The sequence below is a fragment of the Triturus cristatus genome, chromosome 8 (genome assembly GCF_964204655.1).
Source record: "Triturus cristatus chromosome 8, aTriCri1.1, whole genome shotgun sequence".
In the NCBI taxonomy this organism is placed as follows: domain Eukaryota; kingdom Metazoa; phylum Chordata; class Amphibia; order Caudata; family Salamandridae; genus Triturus; species Triturus cristatus.
In genome coordinates, this window is record NC_140591.1 from 185,602,131 (window position 1) to 185,628,916 (window position 26,786).

The 26,786-nt window shown below is 47.4% G+C and overlaps 1 protein-coding gene across 2 annotated transcripts in view; it reads left to right on the forward strand.

The window, feature by feature from the left end:
- The window catches only part of HLCS (holocarboxylase synthetase), an 862,037-nt gene that overhangs the window by 389,386 nt on the left and 445,865 nt on the right, over positions 1 to 26,786 (forward strand). For both annotated transcript variants that reach the window (XM_085621286.1, XM_085621285.1), the window contains exon 6: positions 11,351 to 11,622. In XM_085621286.1, the coding sequence (XP_085477412.1) occupies positions 11,351 to 11,622 (272 nt within the window). The remainder of the gene's footprint in view (positions 1 to 11,350; positions 11,623 to 26,786) is intronic.

The following is a 26,786-nucleotide window of genomic DNA, read 5'->3' on the forward strand; positions in this document are numbered from 1 at the left end:
ATGCTAGTCATCCTAAAATGTGTAGCCGACCCTTCCTATAAATAATTTCCAGTTGATTTATCTCACTTAAGTATCTGGATGACTATGTGTATGATATTTTAGTGTACGCCTATAGAATTAGATTTGACTGATGCATTCTTCAAATGGAGATGGAGCTGAGGAAATGAGTCCTCGTGGACCTTGATTGAGCAGTTTAGAACTGCAACGCACGTCTTCATTTGTTTGACATCGAATGCGGACCGTATATGAATTTTCTTACATGGTTGGAAAGTATGTATTACATTGAAATGTCTTTACTGATAAAGATAAATAAAAGAGAAAATCATGGGGAAATGGCAAACCGTGAAATGCTTGCTATTTAGATGCATTTTCAATTTAATTCTCTAAATGAATTGCTAATTATCTAAAGGTGTTGCTTTATATTATTTGAGCTTGAAGATTATTTGCTTCTCTATGTGAAGCAGTGAGATGGTGCCAAGAGCTACTTTAATGTGAGGAGGTTAAACGCCCACATATTTTGAACACACAGTTGTTACTTGCTCTTTCCTGGCTTGTTCTACATGAGTACGCTTCATGTAAGTCTAGAGCTCTAATTCAGATTTCCTTGCGGTTAAATTTTAGGAGTAGAATTCTGTCCCTCAGGCAGGGTATCTGGAAATCAGCAGTTCTAGAAAAGCGACAGGGAAGATTATGGAGGATGAGAGGTCACAGTCTTACTATGAGCTGTGGCACAGCTCCCACCTTTCCTTTCCATTGGACTCTCTGCTGACTTTTGGCTAGGTTTGCACTATTGAAACAACGTATACATACTTACTTATGTACAAGTGTGCACCTTAAGGAAAAGCCTTAAGGTTAATATTTGATCTGCCACGCTTAGCTTCATATGACGTAATGCAATGGCTTGATGCTTTGGGTTCTCTGGGTGGTGATTGACAAAGTTGTCATGGCTGGGCTGCAATAGCACTCTTCTCCTGATGGGCTCCATCCAATATACGCAATAAATATTCACTAGATAATCGCACTGTGGGTCTGATTCACAAAGGGCTTCTGCACTCACGGCGGAGGCCCCACAGTCAAGGGGGAATCTCTGCACTCGGAGCAGAATTTCTGCAATGAGAATACTCATTGCAGAGATTCCACCAAAATGCAGAGACTCCCCCCCCACCCTCCCCACAACTGCAGGGACTTCGCCACGAATGCTGAGGCCCTCTGTGAACCAAGCCCTCTGTATGTATGTTTCTATAACTGAGCACTATGACAGGCACCTTTTGGCTCAACTTGGTAGCTTAGTCTGAAGAGATATATCGGCACCCACGATCTGGAACAACATGACTGTATCCATCAGACCCACCCCAAATGTGCTTTGTTTTAGAAAAGGAGAGAAGGTTACTTAACAATCCAGTAACGTTCAATTTCAGTCAGAACCCAGCTAGCTCTCCAGTTTTCATTGACTGGATCTATACTTTTTGTCCAGTACAGCACTCTTCTGCCTTTCTGGTTTGTGCTGTACACATACCACATACATACATACATACAAAAAGGCTAACCTTCATAAACTTGTGCAGTAGGATGGGTGGTGAAATAACAAAGCTTTCAGTGATGTAGGTAAGACAGAAAAAACGTTAAGGCCCAAATCATAGTGTAAAAATATTAATATGATTGTATTAAGAAATTTCTACTAGAATAAAGAAAACAGATGTCATTTCAAAATGTGGTAAAGAAACAAAACCATTCTCTTAAGGGACAGGTAAGAGGGATTTCTATGAAAATTGATGGGAAATGACAAAAATCCTTAAAAATTGCAAAGTCCCTTGGTAGAACTCCCTAGTGCACAGGAACCAAGTGAGGCCAATACACAAGTGCTCTCGGCCAATAAAAGTTATGGAGTAAGCCAGTTAAGGGTATTATCTTTGAACTTCATAAGCATTTTGGGGCTGAAAATAATCCAGCGTCAAAGAACTGAAGGCTTTATCTGATGAGCTGCTGGATGAGAGGTATTTGTGTACAAAAGAACCTGAAGAACTCTAGTTATGTAAAGGGGTTGTTCCCTGTAAGGACTTTGGATGCTGCTTGATCCTTCCTTTGATAATTACTTTTTTAGGTTTCCCGCAGCTCAGGTTTGCTCAGTTGGTTAAAGGTATGTGTCCCTCACCCACTCATCCATAAACCCCCCAGAAGTAGTAGTGCCTGTTTCAAATGCCACCAGAACTCTATCTGTGCTTCCAAATTCTGGAGAATCCCTGTTGGTTATCTGTTTGATAAAATTTCCCTTGACCCATCAAAACAGTTTGACTCATAACCTCCTCAAAATCAGTTGAGAGGATTCTATCACCTTTAACTTATCAACCACATAACTTCAGAAAACATGTGTGCAGTTTGACAGCCAGTAAGCAAAATGTGTCTCCTTCAGATTGCATCGGCGATCCAGACGCTCTCCAGTAGCAAATTCGTGAGGAGGTAATTTCTTTACTTTTTAAGGTGTCTGTTCAACACTTAGGCATTGGATTCCCTCAGATTCATCACCAGTCAAAGCCATTTTGTGCCCCGAATGAAGAAGAGTTTTTAGGAACTTCACCTGTCGCATCATAGTTCCCTCTTTCACTCATCTCCAATCAAAAGTCCCAAGAAAGGGATCAGGTCAGTCACAGGGTCTTTACACAGGACACTTAGAACTCTATTTTGAAGCTCTGCATAGCATAGAGGTCGATGTCGCCTAATTGTGTACAAACAGATGTAGTCTCTCTCCAACTCTAACCGGTGAAGAAGGTATTCTCACCTACAATGCTTCCAGTGACTTTGGTAGCTCTTATGTAGGACCTTTTTATTCCTCTTCTCCTTTTGATAGGGAAGATGTAGTATCTTTGCGCTTGCCATTGGTCATTGTTTTGCCTGGTACTCTGGTATTTCTGAGTACTATGCGAATGCGTTGCTTTCTTTGATTAACCATGCCTAGGGCTCTCTGCCCAGTAGTTGTTTTCTCACCTCTCAAACCAGAGGTTTCCTCAAGCACAGTTGTAACATGCCACTCTCATTGCCAAGACACATTCAGAGTGCCTGGGATGTCCGAGATTCTTGTGAACAAATATCAGCCCTCTGATCTCCTCAGTAACCTCAGATGTTTGCTAGGATCTGGGACCATGTTTCCTGCCTCTCGCTATTTTTCCCTATTCTTGCACCTTTATATGAGGCACTGTATTTTTTTGTGGCATCTGAGGTATCCTCATTAGTCTCACCTTCATCCGAGTAGGAGTACTGATCCTCATTCTTGACAGTGGGCCTGAGATCAGCAACTTCCTTCCTCTGGCCAGAGGGTCGGGTTGCAGAGAATGTTCGGTCTAAACAGGGCTCAGACCTTGTGCATGGAGAAGGTGCAAAGGCTCACCACCCCCTCAATCGAGTCCTTAAAAGCATACAAAATACCTTTGAGTTAGTGCTGCAACAAGGAGCTTGTAGGTGTGTGGGTGCCTGTTATCATGGATTAAAATCGTTCAGCTAAAGAGAATATGCTGTGGTGATGCCGCTCTGCACTGGAGTTTTGGTACAGCAGTTCTTGCTGGCAGATGTTCAAGAACAAAGAGGTCTGCAAACATCTTAGGCACATGTACTGCGAGAGACCCCATGTGGCCATCTATTAATGCTTGCACTGTCCCCTGCTGTTGCCTGCTAGAGCGGCATGCGCTCACTGGTTCTGACAGGCCCATGTTGCTGCTTTCAGGGCCATGGGTGTAGCGAGGTTGTGTTCGCTTCCTGCCCTATGAGCTTCCCTCACGCTCCTGCATGACTTAACAGCTCCCATTGTCTACTTGGAACCTCTATGTGCCTTACTAGATCAGCTTTGAGGGAGAAGTCCCCTCCTCTGCGTTGGCCGCTGGGACGCCTGTGTATGTAGTAAATATATTCAATTATCCTAATGAAGTCCAGCACAAGAACTTAGGTACGACTGTGAGCAACAACATTTCAGCCATATTTATAATGCTAAAAGATATATCTGAAAGAAACACGTTAGTTCGATTCCTCACCTTAGAATATCCCCAGGCGTCAGACTGGATCCGGAAGATTTTTCGTCAGCAATACCCCTTGCGCGTCGCTAGGCGTCGTCTGCGGCTCCGCGTCCGTCGTCGGCGTCGTGCGCCGGGATGACGTCGTCGGAGTACTTAGACGCCGCCCTCGCGCGCTGACGTCAGTTCTTCTTTTTTCCGCGCCAGTAAGCGCAGATCCGGGAGAGCTACCCCTTTTAGTCTTTTTTGACTAAATCTTTTTGATCATTTTTGATCCTTGTCTGTCGACATCTGGTGCCGGTAGGATGCCTGGGTTCAAGGCTTGCGAGGATTGCAATCGACTGATGTCGGTGACCGATCACCACCGCCGGTGCCTCTACTGTTTAGGCCCCGACCACGACGCGGAGTCGTGCAACGACTGCCAGGCCCTGACTTCGAAGGCTAGGCGGGAGCGGTCCCGCAAGCTTCTCGAGCTTCGCCACTCGGCTCCGCGTCGTGCGCGATCCCGGTCCAGGAGGAGGTCCAAGGATCGCTCGCGGAGCCCTAGCCGACGCCATCGATCGTCCGGCTCCAAGTCGTCGGGTAAGTCCAAACGCTCAAAGAAGTCCAAGAGGCGACACCGCTCTTCGGACTCCCCTCGCCGGTCGCGCGACTCGGCCGAGGGTCAGGGTGGTTCCACCCCCGCGGCTCCGGCGGAGCCGCAGGCGCCGCGTCCGCCCCCATACCTTCCGGCCCCTGGGACTGACGCGGCGCCGGCGGAGATCAGTGCCTTCCTCTCGGCCATGAGGAGCCTGGCCCCGCCGTCGACGCCCGCTGGCGCGCCTTCGGGCCCCGCGGACTCGACTGGGCGACCTCGCCTGCCGGCGGCTCCGGCCCCGGCGCCGTCGACGACTCCGGTCTCGACGCCGCAGGTCCCCGCGGGGCCCATGCCTGGGCCCCCGTCGCCGCCGGTTGACCTAGTCACTCCTCCACCGGCGCCGGCGACTGAACCACCGACGCCGCCGGCGCACACGCCTACACCTCCGGCGCCGCCGACGCCTTTGGCGCCGACACCGCCCCAGTTTAGCCCTCCTCCGGACCCGGCGCCGCAACGGCGTCGACCGACGCCGCATCCGACGCCGCTTGAGTCCTACCATCTCTACAGTCCGGTTCCGATCGTTTCTCCTGTTTATCAGGAATCGGAAGAAGGGGGCGACTGGGAGGGGTTCGAGGACCCTATGGCTGTTCAGTCACAGCTTTCTCAGGACTGGGCAGATGAACTGGGGGAGGCCAGTGGGCTGGACACCTCGCCAGACACTGGATTCACTTCTCCTCCGACCGTGGCTTCGGAGGAGGGTGCAGCATTTTCTGTGGTGCTGCGCAAGGCGGCCGAGGCCCTTGGGCTCGAGTTGCCTGCCGTGGCTGTGAGGACTAACATCCTCACTGAGGTGCTTCAAACCTCAGCAAGCTCCACTGAGCCTCTGCTGCCGTTCAATGAGGCCCTCACTGACGTTCTGCAGGGCACCTGGTCCAAGCCCTCCACAGTCCCTCCTGTGGATAGGAACGTTGCCAGGCGCCACCGCCCTGCTCCGGGCGACCCCAGTTTCCTGTCCCAACACCCCACCCCCGAGAGTCTGGTTATCCAGGCCTCTACCTCCCATTCCTCCTTCCCGACCGCTCCGCCGGACCGGGATTCCAAGAGACTCGAGCAGTTTGGCAAGAAACTGTTCTCGTCCCTTAGTTTGGGCCTGCGGTCCTTGAATACCGTCTGTCTCTTGGACCGTTATTCCCATTCCCTGTGGGATACGGTGGAGGACGTGCTGCCCCTGTGTCCGGAGGAGGTCCGGACACGTCTTAACCAGGCTTTGGCCGATGGGAGGGATGCAGCACGGCACGCCATACGATGTGGGCTTGACACCACGGACTCGCTGGGTAGAGCGATTTCCACCACGGTGGCGCTCCGCCGCCACGCCTGGATGCGGTCCGCGTCATTTTCCGGGGATGTCCAGAACACCCTCATGGACATGCCTTTTGATGGCACTCGCCTGTTTGGTGAGAAGGCGGACAGTGCGCTGAACCGCTTTAAGGACTCCCGGGCTACGGCCAAGTCCTTGGGCCTCTCGGCTCCGCGGGCGCACACCTCTGCTTTTCGCCCCTTTCGTGGCCAAGGAAGGGGCGCCTCCTCACGTCCGCAAAGCCACCAGCCGCAGAACCAACCTGCGCGCGGTCGCGGACGTGGTTTCCGCCGTGGCGGAAATGGAGGCCGACGTGGTCAGCCCACTTCCACCCCGGCAGCATCCGCCTCAAAGCCCTCCTAGTCCGAGCTTTCAGGCCCATACCACGCCAGTGGGCGGCAGAGTTCGCCATCACCTGCTCCACTGGCGGTCCATAACATCGGACAGGTGGTTGCTGCAAATCGTCCGAAGGGGCTACTCCCTCCCCTTCGAGACGACCCCTCCAGCCATGCCACCGCAGCACCACCGTATCTCGGGGGATCCTTTGAATCTTCTCCGCGAGGAAGTTTCGGCTCTCTTGGCCAAGGGGGCCGTCGAGCGCGTTCCGAGTCCAGAAGTAGGTCGTGGTTGTTATTCCCACTACTTTCTGGTTCCCAAGAAGGGCAAGGGGGGCCTACGCCCTATCTTGGACCTCCGGAACGTCAATGCCTTCCTCCGAAAGGAAAGGTTCAAGATGCTAACGTTGGCTCAGGTTTTAGCTGCCCTAGACCCTGGAGACTGGATGGTAGCGTTGGACTTGCAGGACGCATATTTCCATATCCCCGTCCTGCCGGCCCACCGGCGTTACCTGCGGTTCACGGTGGGCCAAGAGCACTTTCAGTTTACCGTGCTCCCCTTCGGCCTCACCAGTGTCCCTCGGGTGTTCACGAAAGTGATGGCGGTGGTCGCAGCTCATCTGCGCAGATCAGGGGTTCCAGTCTTCCCCTATCTCGACGACTGGTTGTTGAAGGCGGGCTCGCCCCAGGCAGTCGTCTCCCACCTCCAGACTACGGCGGATCTCCTGCATTTGCTGGGGTTTTCCATCAACGTGCCGAAGTCACACCTGAGTCCCTCTCAGAAGCTCCTCTTCATCGGAGCGGTTCTCAATTCGGCGCAGTTCCGGGTCCATCCACCGGAACAGCGGGTCCGGGATATACAGGCCCTGATTCCCATCTTTCGGCCTCTATCCCGGGTTTCGGTCAGGCTAGTGTTGCGGCTTCTGGGGCTGATGGCCTCCTGCATCCTACTAGTGCATCACGCCAGGCGGCGCATGCGGGCTCTGCAGTGGGACCTGAAGTTTCAGTGGGCCCAGCATCACGGCAACCTGTCCGACCATGTCTTGATCTCGGAGGGCACTGCACAACAGTTGCAGTGGTGGCTCACGGACCGCGAGTGGGTCAAGGGCAAGAGCCTCTCCCTTCCCCAACCGGAGCATGTCGTAGTGACGGATGCGTCCCTCCTGGGATGGGGTGGCCATATGGGAGAGGCGGAGATCAGAGGCCTCTGGTCTCCGGCGGAGTCTCGTCTCCACATCAACCTGTTGGAGTTGAGAGCGATCCGGCTTGCACTGAAAGCCTTCCTTCCCTCTGTCAGGGGAAGTGTCGTGCAGGTGTTCACGGACAACACCACCGCCATGTGGTATTGCAACAAACAGGGCGGGGTGGGGTCGTGGACCCTTTGTCAGGAGGCTCTGCGCCTCTGGACATGGCTGGAACACCAGGGCGTCACCCTGGTGGTTCAACATCTGGCGGGCTCTCTGAACGCCAGAGCAGACGAACTCAGCCGCCGGTGCATGATGGATCACGAATGGCGTCTGAACTCCGAAGTGGCGCAAGGTCTCTTTCAGCAGTGGGGAGAGCCTTGGTTAGATCTATTCGCCACCGAAGAGAATGCGCAATGTCAGCAGTTCTGCGCGTTGGAATTTCCAAGGCGGCACTCGCTCGGCGACGCTTTTCGTCACGAGTGGAGTTGCGGTCTGTTGTACGCCTTTCCGCCTATACCACTTCTGCCCAGAGTGCTGAAGAAGATCAGGCACGACCGGGCCCAAGTCATCTTGGTGGCTCCGGATTGGGCACGAAGATACTGGTATCCCGAGCTACTCAGTATGTTGACCGATCCCCCGATTCGTCTGCCCCTTCGGGAGGATCTTCTGTCGCAGCAGCAGGGGACGGTCCTCCACCCGAACCTGTCCAGCCTCCACCTCCATGCGTGGAGATTGAGCGGCGGCAGTTGATGCCATTTGACTTGCCTCCTGAAGTCTGTGATATCATTCTGGCAGCCAGGCGTCCCTCCACAAAGTCGGTATACGCCTGCCGGTGGAACAAATTTGTGGCATGGTGCACAGCAAAGGCTGTGGATCCCCTTTCCGCCCCTCTTTCTGAGGTTCTCCTCTTTCTTCTTTCTCTGGCCCGGCAGGGCTATGCCCTGGGCACCCTGAAAGGTTATCTTGCTGCCATCTCCGCCTTCTTGCGGCTTCCTGATCAGCCTTCTTTTTTCAAGTCCCCTGTGGTTACACGCTTTCTCAAAGGCATTACACACACGTTCCCTCCGGTCCCTTTTGTAATGCCTCAGTGGGACTTGAATCTGGTCTTGACATTCTTGATGTGCGCTCCCTTCGAGCCTCTTCACAATTGCCCTCTTCGTCTTCTGACTCTTAAGACTGCTTTTCTGGTAGCCATCACCTCGGCTAGACGGGTGAGTGAGCTCCAGGCTTTATCTTCAAAGCCTCCTTTTCTGTCTGTTCATCCGGACAAGGTTGTCCTTCGGCCTCGTCCCTCCTTTCTTCCTAAAGTGGTGACTCCATTTCACCTTGGGCAGTCTGTCACCTTGCCCACCTTCTTTCCGCCTCCGCATCCTTCCAAAGAGGAAGAGAGGCTCCACCGTCTGGACCCAAAACGTGCGCTCTCCTTTTATCTGGACCGCACAAAACAGTTCCGGGTGGACGACCAGCTTTTTGTTGGGTACGTGGGCGCTAAGAAGGGGAAAGCTGTGCACAAACGGACCATCTCTCGGTGGGTCGTTTTGTGTATAAAAATTTGCTATTCCTTGGCTAAAAAGGACCCTCCTGCTGGGCTGCGCGCCCATTCTACTCGGGCCACGGCGGCTACTACTGCCTTGGGACGGGGAGTCCCTTTGCAGGACATCTGTCAGGCGGCGACGTGGGCTTCGCTACACACGTTTGCCAGGCATTATTGCCTTGACAGCCAAGTCCGGAGGGATGGCTTCTTTGGCCGTTCTGTCCTCCAGGACTTTCTGGTGTGATCTTGGTTCGCAGACCCACCACCGGGGATGGTATTGCTTGGGTATCTATTCTAAGGTGAGGAATCTAACTAACGTGTTTCTTTCAGATGAACAAGTTACTTACCTTCGGTAACGATGTATCTGTAAGAAACATTAGTTAGTTAGATTCCTCACCGACCCACCCATCCTCCCCGTTCTGCGAACTGACATCTAGGGTTAAGGTTGTCCTTTCAGGCCCCTAGATTTTATTTTTGGCACCAGTGTCGGTCTTTGCATGGCTCTGCGTTCCTGGCGCGGAAGGCTATGTACAAGAACTGACGTCAGCGCGCGAGGGCGGCGTCTAAGTACTCCGACGACGTCATCCCGGCGCACGACGCCGACGACGGACGCGGAGCCGCAGACGACGCCTAGCGACGCGCAAGGGGTATTGCTGACGAAAAATCTTCCGGATCCAGTCTGACGCCTGGGGATATTCTAAGGTGAGGAATCTAACTAACTAATGTTTCTTACAGATACATCGTTACCGAAGGTAAGTAACTTGTTCTTATGTTCAGCTGTCCGCAGCAACGAAAGAGAGCAGATTATAGGTTACTCTTGAAAGAGACTCTAGTACTTGTTGTGGGTCACTGTAGATACCACGGGCTTGAGCTCTCATGTCTTCCTAGTATTTTTTCCTAGAGTTTCTGGGTTTTGATTTTATGTTAACTACTGTCAGTTCAGTAAAGAAACAAGATACCAATATGTTCATCACGAGTCTGGCCAAATAATTTAGATTTGTACATACATTTCAAGATACTGTGCTCCTGTAACAGAATTCATCCACAAGCTGTGGTGTTCTGGGTTTTTCTAGCAGCTCTTTGGCACTGCTGGACTGGCCCATGTCTGTCAAAACAGGTCTCCTCTGTGGAGTTGTATCCAAAAAGCTACCCCTTGTGGATGTGCATGGTGCCGTTATGTTGCCTAATGCTAAGTAAGAGGTGGTTCTTCAGGACATTTTGAAGCTGGTGAGTAATAGTTGGCAGCTTATGTTATAGAAAGATAGAGTGTGTTAGGACAGTGAAAATTCTCTGTCACCTCACTATATGTGTCATGATTGGAACGAGAACTAGGATAGTTTGATAGCAAATAGACATGTGTTGAAGGCAGTGTCGAGGCTGCGCCATGTAGGCAATTGTTGGCCCGAAGGAGGGAGTTGAATTTGGTCTGAGATCTGATTAAGAGCCATTGAATACAGGGTTCTTTTTTTGACCCATGATCAGGTAGGTGGCATCTTTCTGGATTGTTCGAAATTTTGTGAGATGGTACTGTGGTTTGCCTTCAGAGTACTGTCAGTTTAGTCACTTTTGTTTTGCCTACATTACCTGCTACCTCTGAGCAGAGCAATTCAAGATTTTCACTCATTTACTGACAAATTTGGAAGAATGCTGGCATGGAGACAATAGATGTGAGCCAGCATGCTGCAGTTTTCACTAAGGTAGATGGCTCTAGCAGACAGCAGCTTTGAAGATGACGAGAGATGCTGGAAGGGGGCTACATGTAGTGTGGCCTTGGACAAGGACCACTGTCTTGGCCCCATTTAGTTGTATTACATTTCTTCCTGCCTACTCATTTATGGCAGCTAATGCATTTGTGTGTGGGGGGTATTAAGGCCAGTGCCCTGAGAATATTGAAGATAAGAGACGTATAAATATTAAAAAGTCTGGGTGCGTAGAGACATGGCCAATTAAAAATTCCAGCCTTAGTGTGTTAACTTCACGGCGTCACCACAGGTTACGCCGGGTGCGCACTAGTCACTCCTGCACCCACACCTGTGTCCCCCCGCTACAGCTGAAGTTCCAGATGGCATTACTTTCGACATGCCTTGGAAAGGGGCATTGCCATATAAGCAGAAGAGCTACCTTCTCTGCCCTGGTCTACTTTGTATAAATAACAGGAGACCTGTTCAGAGGAAGCTAGCTCGGGGCAGCTAAAGCTACTATAGAGAACATTTGTGAAGATGAGATATGCTTTGCTTTCTGCGGGGTAGAGACACATGCTTTAGATGAGAAGCAGTGGATCAAAAATGAATCGAGGAGGTGCGAGGGTAGAAGTCTCACACGAATTGACGTAATTATTCTGTCTTTTTTAAATTTCTAACAGGAAGTACGAGCGTCTTTCCTCCCCTGGCTTTTGAAAAAAGCGTCCCCAGAAGGGATGATAAAATCCAGCAAATTGTCCCTGAAGGTTGTCGAGGTGTACGAGCCTGAGATGGAGGTAACCCCAGAATTCGCACCACTTGTCACCCAGGTGGGCGACTTTACCTCGCTTCACTTTAAACCTGACAAATATCGGCAATCTCTTCTCACCAAGAAGCTTGGGAAAGTAGTGCTGTTTGCGGAAGTCACTTCAACCACAATGAATCTGCTTGACGGGTAAGTCATATTAGCACGCAGTTTCTTTAAATTGATTGACTTTCCCAATTGCTGCTGAGTATGAATGTAAAAAAGAAATATTGTCTTTTAATCATGTGAACTGATAATTGAACCAACAGTTTGGGCAATGTTTCATTGACGCATTTAAACTAGTCCTAACCCTAGGTTCCCGCTTCACTGTAGAGTGGAGTTAGTTTCACCTCTTCTTTAAGTACGGACTGGAAAGTCCCATGTTTTTGAACGCCCCGAATTCTATTTTATTTTGTGTATTTCATAATTCAGTTTAATCATAATGTTGCTCAGGTAGCATCTGAGCTCTCAGAGGCAGCAGGACAGGCCTTCAGGCCAGGGTGGGGATTTGTTTTGACCGCTGGTTTCCCCATGCAGTGAATAGGCATGCGGGTATACACACATTACTTTCCCTCATTCGCTGTATAAGTGTCCAGGACTATCCAGTGTTATTGTTTCAGGTAGCTCTTGTGTACAGCCGAACCCAAAGAAACGTCTTGTTCTGTAATGGCTTCCGATGCCAACAAAGCAGCCCTGCTATGTCCTCAGCAACCATGATGAACGTTCAGCAGCAGTAGCCCCTGCTCTGCTTTTGCAAATTAACGTGGTCTTTCTGAATTTGAATAAGCATTATGAATGTTTAAGTTTGGTTCAAAATTGCCAACTACAGCTCTTGCAGGTACAGACACTGCATAGACATAGACTACATAGACCAAGGGGACAGACAACCGGGCTGACGGACAATTTTCTATGAATACTTCATGCACATGCTCTTCATGATGGAATTAGAGATCCTATGTTCACTGGGATGATGCTTTTTTAATATATTATTTTCCGTAAAGTATGGGAGTGACCCTGATTCACAGTTTAGCCAAGGGAAAGTCAAGATGTTCTACTTGTATTAGATCAGAAGTACTTCAAGGGTAACTGGAACGGCAACCACATAGTGGCATCTCTTGGTATACCGATTGAACTTACAACCCACTCTGTCTTTGCCCTTGCAATTTATTATTTTGTCACTAAAACTCCTAACTTTATAGGATCATCGTGTCTGGTAACACATGCGTGTATGTTACAAGTGTGTGCCTCTGCCCTCACCCGTTAGTGTGAGAGGTTAGTGGGCAAATCTTTGAAAACTCAAAAAAAGCTTTTGAATAAAACCACTTGTGAAGAGTGGTCATCTTTTAAGTAGCGTATGCACAATAGCCGGTATGTTAACTCAGTAAATGTTGGCATGATAGGGTGCCTTCCAGACCACCCTGCTGTCCTACATGTTGACAGCGAGGCTTGAATAAGGTTTGCTTCGGTGATTGCCTTGAAAGCTGATACTGGGTTATTATTGGTTTTGTATCTCGGAGTGCTGGTTAAGCTTGAACTTGAGCTTCCAAGTCCCACATTCGAAGGACTGCATCTTCTGCAAAGGAAATGTCCAGTATGTTTATGCACTAGGAGCGGGTGTGATCCAAGGCGCGAAGCCTTTGAACAGCTTCGCTTGACAATGACACTAATTGAGGGACTTGCAGCCGGGTCAAGATCCTGACCACAGGACCGGGACAGGACCGCCAGTAATAACACAGCGGATGCATTAATATGTACAATAACAACCCAGGCCATCTGGAGATCTAATGAATAATCAAAGCAGTCCAAATTAAACTGCATAAAATGTCCTTCGAATCATTAGGACAACACTGTCAAGTCCAATCTCCTCAGTTTAGCTCCAGAGTCAATTTTTCAAACTTTCTGACAGCTCTAATAGGTTCCACCTGCTTCTGACGCTTGACTCTTGACTGGCGCGTTACCAGCTCGGGTGGAAGTGGAGACAAAGGCCCTATTAGCTGCGGCTGTTTCTGTGCTGTGAGGTCACTGAGCCATTAAATTGGTTCCAGCCCCTTTCTGTCCTCCCATGGCTTTGCCTTCATCTGTGTAGGGGGTGGGAGGGGAGGGCTACAGGTTTAGTGGATGTGTGGGGTGGAATGCATTGGTTTGGCATGGTGCGGTTTTCAACAGTTGGCGGCAAGGACCAATCGCTTCCTTACCTCTTTGTTAATTAAGCACCATGAGCCAGATTTCTGGATGTGCTCAGCTTTCGGTATCGTTGTACAATGCAGCTGCTTTTGCAAATGCAAAGATCTATTAACAGTGCACTTGTGTGCGTTGTGATTGGCATTGTGAATCGTTGTGTGCACGTTGCAAACCCTTGGAATAAGCAGGGAAAAGGGGGAGGCAAACGGCCATTCTTCTGCACTTCTGACTTCCAAGGGAAGGTATCAGTTTTCTGCATATGCTTATGCAAACACAAAGCATTCATTTTAGCCAATCATAAATTGTATGCTGTTGATGCGTTTATGGTGCGTTTGTCAGCCGTGGGTTTTGGAAAGGCTGCCAGGGATCTATGCCCACCTGATACTGCTGTAGCCATGCTCCACTGTTTGATGCATTGTGATTCTTGCCCCTTCACACTTCTGGGGTGTCCACATCTGCACATAGTGAAAGTAAGCATAGAGGTCTGCAATCTCTTCTAGGCCTCTGATTCCTCATTTACTGCTGTATGGAATGAGAGGCATTATGATTTCTGTTTTATGCATATTGACGAGGAGGGTCATGGACCCCTTTACCCTGTACTAGTTTGGTGCTGGGCAATTGACTTTGTCATTTCTCCTCCAGTTAGCATAGCGCTTTGAGAAGGACAGTTAACATATGTGGCTCTTTGTTTCATTTCATATGTCTGCATATGCTGTCCTTATAGTACCACATCTTTCCGAAAATTATAATGTGTGATAAATAATAGGAAAGTTCCTTCTCTGTTTGTTTGTGCTCAGTATAGTTACTTCTCTATGTGTCTTGTGTTCAGTATAGTACATTCTCTGTGTCTGTGCTCAGTATAGTTCCTTCACAGTGTCTGTGCTCAGTATAGTCCCTTCTCTATGTGTCTGTGCTTAGTATTAGTTCCTTCTCTATGTGTGTCTGTGCTCTTATTTCAAGACTTTGTACCCTTGTATTTTACTTTCACCTACCGGTATGATTGCAGGAACCTGCCTAGAGAAGGTTATGATATAGAATATCACAAATTGTGAGGAGTGAATGACCACGAGTTTCCTCCCTCAGTTAACATACCAGTTGGAATGTGATGAAAGAAGGACATGCGTGTATTGAGTGCGAGCTGGTGTATGTAGCCCAGAGGTCAAATTAGTGTTGCCGAGGACATCTGAATTCTAATCCCACAACCTGTCTTGATTGATAGTGTGGTCTGTCCTACTCTATCATACTGAGTTCTTTATCTGCAGGAATTGAGTGTGCTTCCAAACTGTTCCACCCTTACTACTGAGAACTTTGTAAATACTTGCCTATTAAATATTCCCATCAGGGAATGTGAGAATCAAGGTAATATTAATGGCGTCCAATTATAATTGTTTACCCTTTTCCCATATTGTTAAAAAAAAAGACTGCTTCCTTGAAGGGACATACGTAGGATACCTAGGCAAATCACATTCTAAAACTTATATAAACCTTTTAGTATACTCTTTGTGAGAGAGACGAAGGAAGTGTCAGCTCAAATATACACTTAGTTAATAAATTAGGACGAGCTTTGCACTTTAGTGAAAATCACCAATCATTCCAATAAATCAGTAGTTACTTCGAAAGTCACTCAATAAACAGATTTATAAGTTTTCATCTTGAACCAGTCTAAAAAACAATTCCAAGACTGGCAGCTGGTCTTTGAAAGTCCAGCCATCACCAGCTACCTCCAGGGCCAAGGAGCAAGGTGTTGGTCTCTTCTCAGTAGCTGCTAAAGACCTCTGTATGGCTCAGAGTACACTCCCACATTTCCAAACACACCTGTTGTCTGTTCCAGGCCTTTATCGTCGTGGACTGGTGGAAGGGGGAGCGATAGAGGGTAATGATTTACTGTATCCACTTCCTCACTAAAGAACTTCTCTGCTAGTTTCGGCCAGCTTTTCAAAGTATCTCTTCACTTGAGTATTAACAATCGGCTGGTTGTCTAGCATTATTGGAGCTCAAATAAGCCAAAGTTGATCTGTGGTGGTGTGGAAGGGTTTCATAAATGTCTCATTTTAGTGATGAGAGCCAGGTAACCTTCGCTGAAAGTCCATAACTGACTGTAAACAAACCAATCCCAGATTCGTTTGAAAGTGAAATTAAATATGATTTAGTAAAGTTATTACAGGCATTTTAAATTTATTAGTGATAGTTTCTAAAGCCTATCCAGGAAAACAACAGCAAAAAGTGTCACAGTTATCAAGTCTGCTGAAGAAACCTTTTCCAGCCAGGGATTCTAACCAGGCCTCTTGTGCCTGTGCTCTGACCCCCTAAAACATGTCAAAATTAGTTATACTCCTGAATGCCACATTTAACGTACATATAAGTCTCTAGTATATGGTATAAATTGCACCTAAGGCCAGTAAATTATATGTAACTAGTGGACTGTAACACATATTGTGCCACCTCTGAAGTGACAATGCAAACCATGACTGCAGACCCGCCACCAGTAACCTGGCTGTGCAGGCGTAAAGTGCAGATTCAACATGCCAAAATAATCCAACATGCCAAAATAATCCAATTACAAGCTTAAACTCTCCTTTCAAATATTAACAAGACTCCCCTAAGTATGCCATAAATGCCCATAAGGCAGGGTGCATGATATTTAAAACTAGGGCATGTAAAAGTTTAATATTAAATATGTCCTCACAGTGATAATGCCCCAAAATCAATTTTCACTGTAGCAGGGTTAGCTGTTCCCTAAGAAAGCATTGGGTTACTTCATTAAAGTTAATAATATTATCTACACCTAGGAACCAAATGAAAATTCAATTGTTGTACTTCTTAAATTATTTGTTATAAATTCAACTCATAGGTAAAGTCGGATTTATTGCAAGCATTTTACAAAAGGTACTTTTAAAAAAAACGTTGTCACTAACCTGTCTAAAGAGTCTAGAAGCCCATTTGGCTGAGCTCTCAACTGTCATTATGGAGCTGAATAGCTTCTCGATTAGGTGTGAATTGACTCCGAGAGCTGAGACAAAGGGTTTGGGTGTGGGTAGGTGTCCTGTTCCTCTGACCGGATGACCATGTGGCCAGTGCCCAGGAACTTAATTCATCTTCAAAAGGGGCTGTAATTGTCACAGGAAAATGTAGCTCACACCTGGGCCTGCCTTTCTGTTTATTCTTATAGCCATCCAGGCACCAAACCCAGTGGGAGGTGGGCTGACCACAGAACCGGTTTTGAGTGACCAAAGGTTTTTTTTCTCATTTCTCTGGCCACGCATTTAGGGTGAGCTCAGGAGCTCTGCACGTGGGTTAAATGAGGCACCCCTGGCACCCTCTTTAGAATGCTACTGGACTTGTGGAAGACAATGAAGGCATGTACCCTGTTGGACTTGGCCCTTTTTGCAGGGTCATCCCTAAACTTTTTGTTGTCTCCTAGCCTTTTCTCTGACATGGTGTTGGTGGTTTTAGGACTCTGGGCACTTTAGTACTGCTGTCCAGTGTAAAGTGCGTGTGCTCTCTGTGTTACTTATGGTAAGATTGGTCTACACCTGTTAGGCCTATTTAATTTACATGTCACTCCCTTGTAAAGTGATATCTCATATACCCAGGGCTGGTAAATTAAATGCTAATGGTGGGCTTGCAGCGCTGATTGCGCCACCCACCAAAGTAGCCTTGCAAACCTATCTCAGGCCTCTACCATGGCAGGGACTGTGCGCGCAGTGTTCCTGCCACTGTGACGTGGCACCTAAAGTGTGTGCCATGTCTGTGACCCCCCTTTTACTACATGTCAGTCCCCCCTAAGATAGGCCCTAGCTAGCCCTATGGGCAGGGTGCATTGTAGGTAAAAGATAGGACATGTACCTTAAGTGCATGACATGTCCTGGTAGTGACAAACAGCCATTTTGGTTTCTCACTACTGTGGGGCAGCCCTCCCATAGGAATGCATGGGGGATTCCCTGATAAGTGTTTCAGTGGTAATTCCTGATATGAGAGAAGCAGCGTGGTCAGGTTTAGTATATTTGGAATGGTAATAATAAATGCTGCGCAATGGTGTGCGCAGATTTATTATAACTATTTTAGAAATGCCACTTTTAGAAGTTGGCATTTCTGTGTTTGCTATGTGTCTGCCTGCCTGATGTGAATTGCATGTCTGGCTTTTGAGTGACATGGGCTGGTGGCAGGTGTGTGTGGCTCCAGAAGGGGCAGGGTGGGTCAGCACTAGGCTGAATAGGACATCTACATTTGGAGTAGTGGGAGGAGTAGTCCCCTGACCCTGAATAGGATTGTGCCTGCCCTGTACAATGCTGGCTTTGCACCCTGTGGTGTGTCTGATCACCGAGCCCCCACCTGACAAAGGGGAAGAGGAGCCTGGTAAACAGTGTTCCAATTCCCCCCTGAACCAGTTTTTGCTGGTTCGCCCAAGCCCTGTACTGCAGACAAAGGAATGTGACATATAAATATAGGGGCAGTGACTCCATGATGTTGTGCTGTTCCTGAACTTGCTGGGGCTTGCTGCTGCTGGGGGCCCAGGAGGAACCGCCACGAGGGCTTTCCTCCCTGCTGGAGGGCCCTGTGTGCTGGCCTCCCTGGCCCCATCTGTGCCCCTTGGATCCTTGGACTTGTTCTTCTAGCACCTCGTGAGCGCTATACTCTAATGGCCCTGAAAGGGGAGAGCGTGGGCTTCGCAGCACGGAGCTGCAGCCCATTTAGAGGGATTCCCGACATGGGGATTCCCCCGCATTCCTGCCAAGTGAAGCGGGTGCCCAACCCGTTTTATGAATATTTGAGGTGGGTGCCCACCCCGCATTTTTGTGGTGTTGGGGGGTGCCCACCCCACTTCAGTGATATACTTTCGAGCGGGTGCCCACCCCGCATTGCGGCCGAGAATGGAGCCGCCGGCCCGGCCATGAAGCCAGGCGGCCTTGCCTGACTGTGGGCGGGGCCTCTGAGGCCGGCTAAGCAGGGAGAGGAAGTCCCGCCCGCCGGAGAAACCGTCCGGAGCCTCACAGGCTACCCTGCGAAGTCCCATGTCCCCGGAGAGGGACCGGGTGAAGGCAGAGTGCAGGGGGGAGCCTCGCGGGCTCCTGAGGCTGCCAGGAGCCGCACAGGAAGAGCGGAGAAGAACCTGCAAAGTCCCGGTGAATGGGGGCTCTATTTTATGCAAGGATGGCCCCTTTATTGACATAATTTGTTCTTAAGACCCCAGTGGGGGTTTAGGGGGCACTGTGGTGCTGTGCCTGTATTATTTACCTAAGTTGCGCCGCCGTAGCGGGCAACTGCACCGTGGGGCATGTTTGTTTAGAGAGTCCCAGTGGGGACCCGTCAAGAGGGCACAGTGAGAGCCAGTGCCCGCAGTCTCTGCACAGCCGCACTGCAATTAGCGGCAGCTGCAACGTTTAGGCCAGCGCAATTGCGCACCTTGGATTCTGCTGCAGTGGCAGCCGCTCTGACATTTGGGACATGGGGCATTTTGAGCCCGTTGGCCAGGGGGTCAGTGGTAGGTTGGCAGGGCGCCAGGCCCTAATGTGATTTATGTGGTGCCTAGGATAAATGTGATTTATGCACCGTGATTTATGCCTCTTATGTTTATTTTTAGGAGGTTATTCCCTAATCTGAGGTCTATGCTTATGAGGTTATTGCATACTGTGTTTATGCTTGTGAGGTTATTGCATAATATGTTTATGCTGGTGAGGATAATATTGCATAATGTGTTTATGCTTATGAGGGTGGCGATAATGTGTTTTACGCCCGATGTGATGCTGATTGCCAAATATGCTTTATGTTGCAGGATAATGCTGAGTACAGTGTTTGGCCAGTAGTTACTGGTTGTGTTCTACATTTACTATTTGTGCTTTGTGATGGTTCTGACAGTGGCCCAATTGGCCCTGTCAGGTGTATATAATCCCCTGTAAATATTGCCTAGTGCCAGTTGGCACAGTGTATATTGTGTGATTACTATTCTAATGTGTTTTGGATAATACAAAGGCTATTTTTATATATAACCTTGTGTGAAGTTTCTTTTGTGGTATGCCTAGTGTGTTGCTGCTGCTGTGTGTGTTGCGCAAACACTTTACACATTGCCTCTGGGATAAGCCTGACTGCTCGTGCCTCGCAACCAAGGAACAGGGGTTATCTTCAGCGTGTAACTCCCTTGCCCTGACTAGAGTGGTGGTTTCTGCCTGGCTTGGGCGCAAGCCCCAGCCAACCGTAAATCCCATTTCTAACACACCCGTTGTTACGAGCTGTGAGGAGAATCCTAAGGGCTGGACCTGTTCCCACTTGTACCTAGGACAAGAAGTGAACTCCAAAGGTCAGTTGGCTGACCTCTTGTTCAGCTACAGGAGCAAAAAAGCTGCAAGAAGCCCTCTCTCCTGAAAGAGCTCATCTGAATAGTCTCAACTGGACCTTCCTCGAACCCTGCTGGTGGTGTTTGTTGAAATGAGTCCTGACCTCCAAGAGCTGTTCCTGAGACACTGGGCTAGTGTCGGAGTGTACCGCTTCTGCCTAACCCTAAAATGTCGATAGTGTCCTGGCCACGGACTCTAGACTATTCCCACTTTGAGCATTTATCGACTTCGTAAGTGGCTTCACCAAAACCTCATCCTTCATCAACCCGTAGTTGACAAGGTCTTTGGCTCCAACTTGCAGCCTTGCCTCGCTGAGACCTCTACCTTCTGTAAAATGTTCCAAGTCAGAAAGTAACTCTTTAACTGGGGTCAAAACTGGCTAGTATTCAACACATACTCCATTGTGATTTGCCTTAAACTTTACCCATGTTCCAGTTTAGCACAACCAGTTGCCCACAGTTGGCACTTTGTGCTTTTTGGTGCTTTAAAAAAAAAAAAACACTTCCAGTTCTCCTTATTAGATTTTTGTTGTTTTGGTGTCATATTGTTCAATAAAATATTCTCCATTTCTATTAATTGGAGTGGGGGTTTTATTGTGTTTTGTTTTCGACTTTTTAACTGTTTTAGTACTTCTAAATGCTTTACACTTTTTCTTAAGTTAAACCTGCCTGCTCTGCGCCATATCTACTTGGGGTTGAGTTCAGGTTTAAATTACTGAAATCTTTACTGGAACCGTCAAGAATGCTGACATTATTACTTGTCATGGGATACCCTCTGGTCCAACTAATATTCCAATTTCCTGCAGTATTTGTTCTGATGAAAGGAGATTGGCCCCTCACTTGACTAAGAGACCAGACTGGGATCTACAGCCCACTAGGTCCAAAATGAACATATAAATATGTCTACTTGCTTTCTAAAGCTTTCTGGAAAGTTCTTCAAGAAGTGGTAGTCTAACTGTACTGCAGAACAGTAGTGGATTTGGCAAATCTAGATAGTAGACACCTACTTGTGCAACAAGTTACCTTAATAGAGATGGCACAAAGAGAGATGATTTTCAGGGGAGACTTCAATCTTGTTTGGAATAAGCAGCTTGATAGATGTAATGGAGCAGAAGGTGGGTCGCAAGTAGCCTCCAAAACAATAAAAAAGACATTTGGGGGTTGGGTCCTGGTAGATTTGTGAGGGGTCCTCCTTCCAAAAGACAAATCCAATACATTCTGTTCACATGTTCATAGATCCTATTCCTGTATTAATTATCTATTAGCTACCCAGGGATTGCTACACCAGTTACCCAGCATATCCGACTTAACCATATCATCCCATGTACACATTGGACTAAATAAGACCTAGGCAGAGACAGACCCAGTAAAACCAATTGGACAATGGGTGTCTCAATGTTTAAAGATCCAGCAAACAACGTGGATGCGGCAAAGGTAATAGACTATAGATTATAAATCCAAAAAACGACCTGAAAAATGAATTGGGAGGCTTTAAAGTCTGTCGTTAGCAGAACCACGATTTCAATGACAGGTAATAAAGCAAAAATCGCCTCATATCAGGAAAATAAACGGGTGCAAGAACTTAAGGGTTTGGAAATAGTAGATAAGGCAATCTCCACTAGAACACCTAGAAGGAAGATGTTCGGTATCAGATGACCACTAAATTGTCTTAAACCAATTAAACAAAGTTTTATTTCATTACCTGAGCTGGATCAAACCTTTTATGAAAAAGTGAAATAGAGTGAGTAGCTTATTAGATAAAAGACTACGCAATCAAAGGTTGAAAACTCGATAGAGGAATTTAGGGGCAAAATAATGCATGGGTAACCAAACAAACCGAAAAAAAGGGGAATTAGAAATTACTATTAGTAACAATACTCCAGAGGAGAAGAACTCCAACAACCCATAATGGAAGGAGAAGTGATTAGGGCAATAAAAGGGATACAACAGAACACGGTGACCAGATGATTTCCCTGGCGGATTTTATAAACCATTCCTCCCATAAATTTGTAAACCCATGGTAGAATTTTACAGCCACTTCTCAGATGGAGGTGGAGTCACACTTACAATGAAGAATCAGATCACATTAATCCTAAAACCAGGGAAGTACTTTAACTGAATGTGCATCTAATCGACCCATTGCACTGTTAAATATTGATGTTAAGATATTTACAAAAATCTTGCCAGTATGCTAGAAAGGTGAATGCACTTTTTTGATAGTCGGATTTGTTCAAGATGGACACAAAGCAGACAACGCCCGCCGCATAACCCACCTCGCAGAGAAGCCCTATAACAAGAAAATCCCTCTGCCCCAGCGAGCTTAGGTACTGAAAAAACTTTTGACCGGATCAGCTGGACCTTCTTGAAAAGAGTCCTGGGGAAAACAGTTCTAGGTCATAAAATGATAACCTGCATATTAGCAGGGTATGTTGAGCCTGTTATGAGAGTCATTGTGTGGACCAGAGGCGAAACAGATAGACACTATAATGAGAGATATGGACGGTTTATTTTGACTTTTACACAATCTCTTGTCTTTGAAGAGGTAGAAGGAGTGTCTAATGGGGTGAAACCAAAGGGATTGTCCTCTCCTTTCGGGACTCTTGGCGATCGTCTTCTCTTCTTCTTTTGGTCTCAGAGAGCAGACGTCCGAGGTAAACTATTAAAACAGAACAGAAGAAAGAAAAGGTATAAGTATGGGGTTCTCTTGCCCATTAGTGTTTTAGGGAAAGGGTGTGTGGGACCAAACACCCGATACCATCACCCGTGTTTACTCTATCGCGGTGTGCACATTAACGTTTCCTCGGTACCCGGCCAACAAGCGCTGGAGGCTCTGGGCTTTTAGGTACCCCCACCCCTCCTGTCCTTGGACGGGATTGCTCCCCAAACCGACCCCAGCCTGGCCCGTACCTGGTAAATTACAGATGTAATCGCCCAGGTGTACAGCTAGCTCTTCACCTATATTCATTCCCTTAGGGGTCTTGGTCTCTATGGCAGTGACAGGGAGCTGTTACGATATTATGGTCTAGATATGATTCCCGCTAGTATAAGAGGTGGAGATAGGATCAGAAAGTTGCGCAGACTTGAATCCAGATATATTATCGACCTAGAGACCAAGACCCCTAAGGGAATTAATATAGGGGAAGAGCTAGCTGTACACCTGGGCGATTAAATCTGTAATTTATGTGTAACCTAAGGAAGACTATGAATTTTAAGGTTCTCCGGGTGGATTCTGAGATATATAAATTTTGACATTTTTCTTTTTTGATTTTGTAACATGCTATGTAATTTATTGATTTATTGGTCTTTGATGCACGAAATTAAGTAATTATAGAATGGACTTAGCCGATACACGGCATGATTATAGATCACATGTGCGCCATAATTGTGGCTCTCAAGGTGGTGCTTGCTTGTTGATGCCGATATACGGCTTTATACTATTTCAGTTAGCGCCACCCTGTTTGAATCATGAGAATGTCTAGATTTCATTTTACAATATGATAAATGAAATTACTGAATGTATTATATTTTATTTACATCAGAAGGCTGATATAGCGTTAGACATTGGATTTAGCCACTTTATGCATGTTTTAAGATGGCGCCTGTGATAGAACAGAGAAATTATTGTCCTGTGTTGATTTTCGTTCTGATTTGCATCATGTGACCGGATGTTGATGATTTCAATTTCCGGTGGTTGGGGCGCAACATTATAACATTGGAGAAAGGCAGTAGCCGAAACGCGTCGTATTAATTGTTGGCTGCATGAATTAAAATTTGGAGAAAGATAAAGACCCCTGCGAGTGCTTTACCAGAACGGTATAAGGAGAAGTAATGAGCGCGCATAATATACGCGGTTGCACCTCCGCGTTATAGCACCCGTTCGAGAGTGTGTTGGTCCAAGGTGCAGTGGAGCAGGATATATATATATATAATATATATATACCATATGCGTCCAACATAATCTTTCCACACCTGTCTTCTCAGGCTATTAAACATACCATTTCCTGTCTTCTGCTGCAGGGAACATGATTGAATTTATTTTGAGGAACGTGCAGCTATTTGCAGATAAAAACAATTGAAATGGCTAGTTTTGTACCCGATTGAGTGGACTCAACAGATCCTCCAAAACTTGCACCATTTGGAAGTATTTAATTTTTTTCTAATTTGCATCTCTCATCAGGCCTAAAAGACATTTTTGGTATCCAGGATGAAAAACTGCATTTCTATTTTGCATGCCACATAGCAAGAATAATTGATTCAGAGTATTTTAAAAAACCGTCCCCCATGGAAAGGACAAACATTCAGCTACCAAAACTAGCACGTCTAGGGGCTGTCCTATCATTAATATATTTAAAAACATCACAGGAGTGCAGGCCTGGAACAAGATGCCCCGCTCTCTCTTACCATATTTCGCCTCCATTCTGGTTGTATGTCCTGACACGACCTTGTACTGCCTGCTAAATCATTATTATTATGATGAGTAATATGTGAGGGTCTGGGTGCATTTCGGGCAGACGAACTAGGCTGGAACTGGATTTCGTTCCTACCCTTAATCTAGGGTTACCAATGAAATCACCACTCGTTGCACTTATTAGACCTTTTTATCCCGTCTGAGTAATATGCTTCCTGACCTGGGTAGATGTGGAGGCCTGTGGGGGTGCTGGCGTGAGAAGGCCCTTGGCGCTCTCTACATGTGGCTCGTGGGAGGCAATGAAAACGAAAGTAGTGGGTGGCCACCATTGGCTCGGAACTGCAGTAGACTTTGTAATGTAGACGTTGCAACCCCCTCCCCTCCTGCTGCACGCATGTCGCAGTCGTGAATTGGGACACGTGTGGGAGAGAGTGGCGCGCATATATTTGCGACGAGCAAAATGCTCCTGCGAAAGTGGAAGCGTGCTTACGTGCATCTTGCCCAGGTTGTTGGTCTTCCTTCAGTCACCAAAAACCCCCTCAATAAGCACATAGTACAGTTTACATTTTAAATGAGAGTAGGCTTGAAACCTCAAGGAAAGTATCTTCTCACATGTGGAATATTATTTCTTGCTTGCGGTCTTCACAGAGGCTCGCAGCGCCCCCTCTCCGCGTGCAGAGGTAGCGCTGCGCCTGGGGGGCGGGGCCGCCCTTTCTCGAGCTGTCTGTAACAGCCTCGCGCTGCCTGGGACGGCACTGCAGACGTCGACTCTCCGCCTGCCAAAGCCCAGGGCGAAAGGTTAATTTTGTTTTGAAATAATCAGATGATTGTTTCAAAAGTCTGCACCTTTCAAGGATTATGTGACATTGACCCTAAGTAACGCAATTGAGAGGATCTGAATCCCCTACCCTTGTTCGCCCCACAAGTCCCAGTGGTCTAATTTCACTCCAATTATACGGCGAGTGAAAATATTTTAACAATCTGATTTTGTATTCACATGAAATTTTCAGTCATAACACCTCGTATCCTTTGGCCTCAGGTGTCTTTTTACCCCCTCGGAGACCATAAGTTTCTCATTGCGTACCTGTGTGGGCCCCAAGACTGCCATGAAACCGCTCGTAGTGGTTCCTGCAGTGAAAATATGTGTTTTTTCTCACCGCTGAATGCCTGCATTTACAGTGCGTTGTAAGTGGTACGCAGTGTTACGTTGGCGAAAATCTTCCATCACGTTTGTTTGCAGCCTTTATGGGTGCTTAAAACACTTGCTTCCTAGAAGCTTTTACCAGCCACGTTCGAAATGTGTATTTTTTTGCTACATGCTGTTCTTCTTTGAAAACCTTATGACTTTCTTTAAAAGAAATAAAAATCTTTCAGTGGCTTTGTTTGTGGGCTCAATAGATGTCATTTGACAGCCCTCGCTGGCCAACGGGTTTATTTCTACAGACAGATTAGCCTTCTGCAGCAAAATGTTCTCCATATTCTTTTCCCTGTTTTGTTGGCTTGCCTCCGTTTAAGAAGCTTCTGATTTACTTTTAATGTTTGCTTCGAGTAAATCTGTTTGTACGCTGAACAGTGTTTTATAGTGGGCACAGCGTACGATTGTCGCCGTGTTTGTAGGGTCAGTGTTTTATTTCGTTTTGCAATGCCTTGTGAGTGATGGATTGAGTCTTGGTTTGTTTCCATTAAAGTGATGGAAATAATTTTTCAGAGAAAAGCCTGAAACGGACACTTCATATCTGTTGGCATGGTGCCTCGTTCCGAGTCCCATGTTAATCCTGTAGTTACTGGCCAGGTGATTGGGACTACAAGAGACTATAAACGCTACCAGTTCCCTTTATGACGTCCATGCAGTGAAATTATAGATTAACGGCCTAATTGCGAGTCTGGTGGTCCGGGGACCGCCAGACTCATGGTGGTCCAGCCACCCCCACACCGGCTGTCTGACTGCCTCATTACGAGTTGGGCAATCAGATCGCCCTGGGACTGCCGCCGCCAGGGAACCGCCATTCCTGGTGGTGGCGCGGCGGTCCTGAGGCCGCAACATGCTTGGTGGGACTGCCGAGGTCCAGCCAAGCATATTCTGAGTTTCCTTTTCCCACGGTTATCATGTCAAAGTTTTAGACTTTGATCCACTTTCTGGTGGCTGGAAGGTTTGTTGTCCTTCTGGTCTACAGGAAAAGGAGGTTCTGGTGGCAGATTTGAGTTCAGCTGTAAGAACAGGTAGCGTGAACATATCTTGTGTCTCTGTTTCTATCTCTTGCTCAATTCCCATTTCCCTGTGTCTAATTAACCAATTTAATGTCCTTTGTAAATTTGCCACTGGGTTGAGGAAACTGTGGAGATTCACATAATTCGTGTTGGATCTAGATTGCCAGGGTAGCACAGACTGGATCC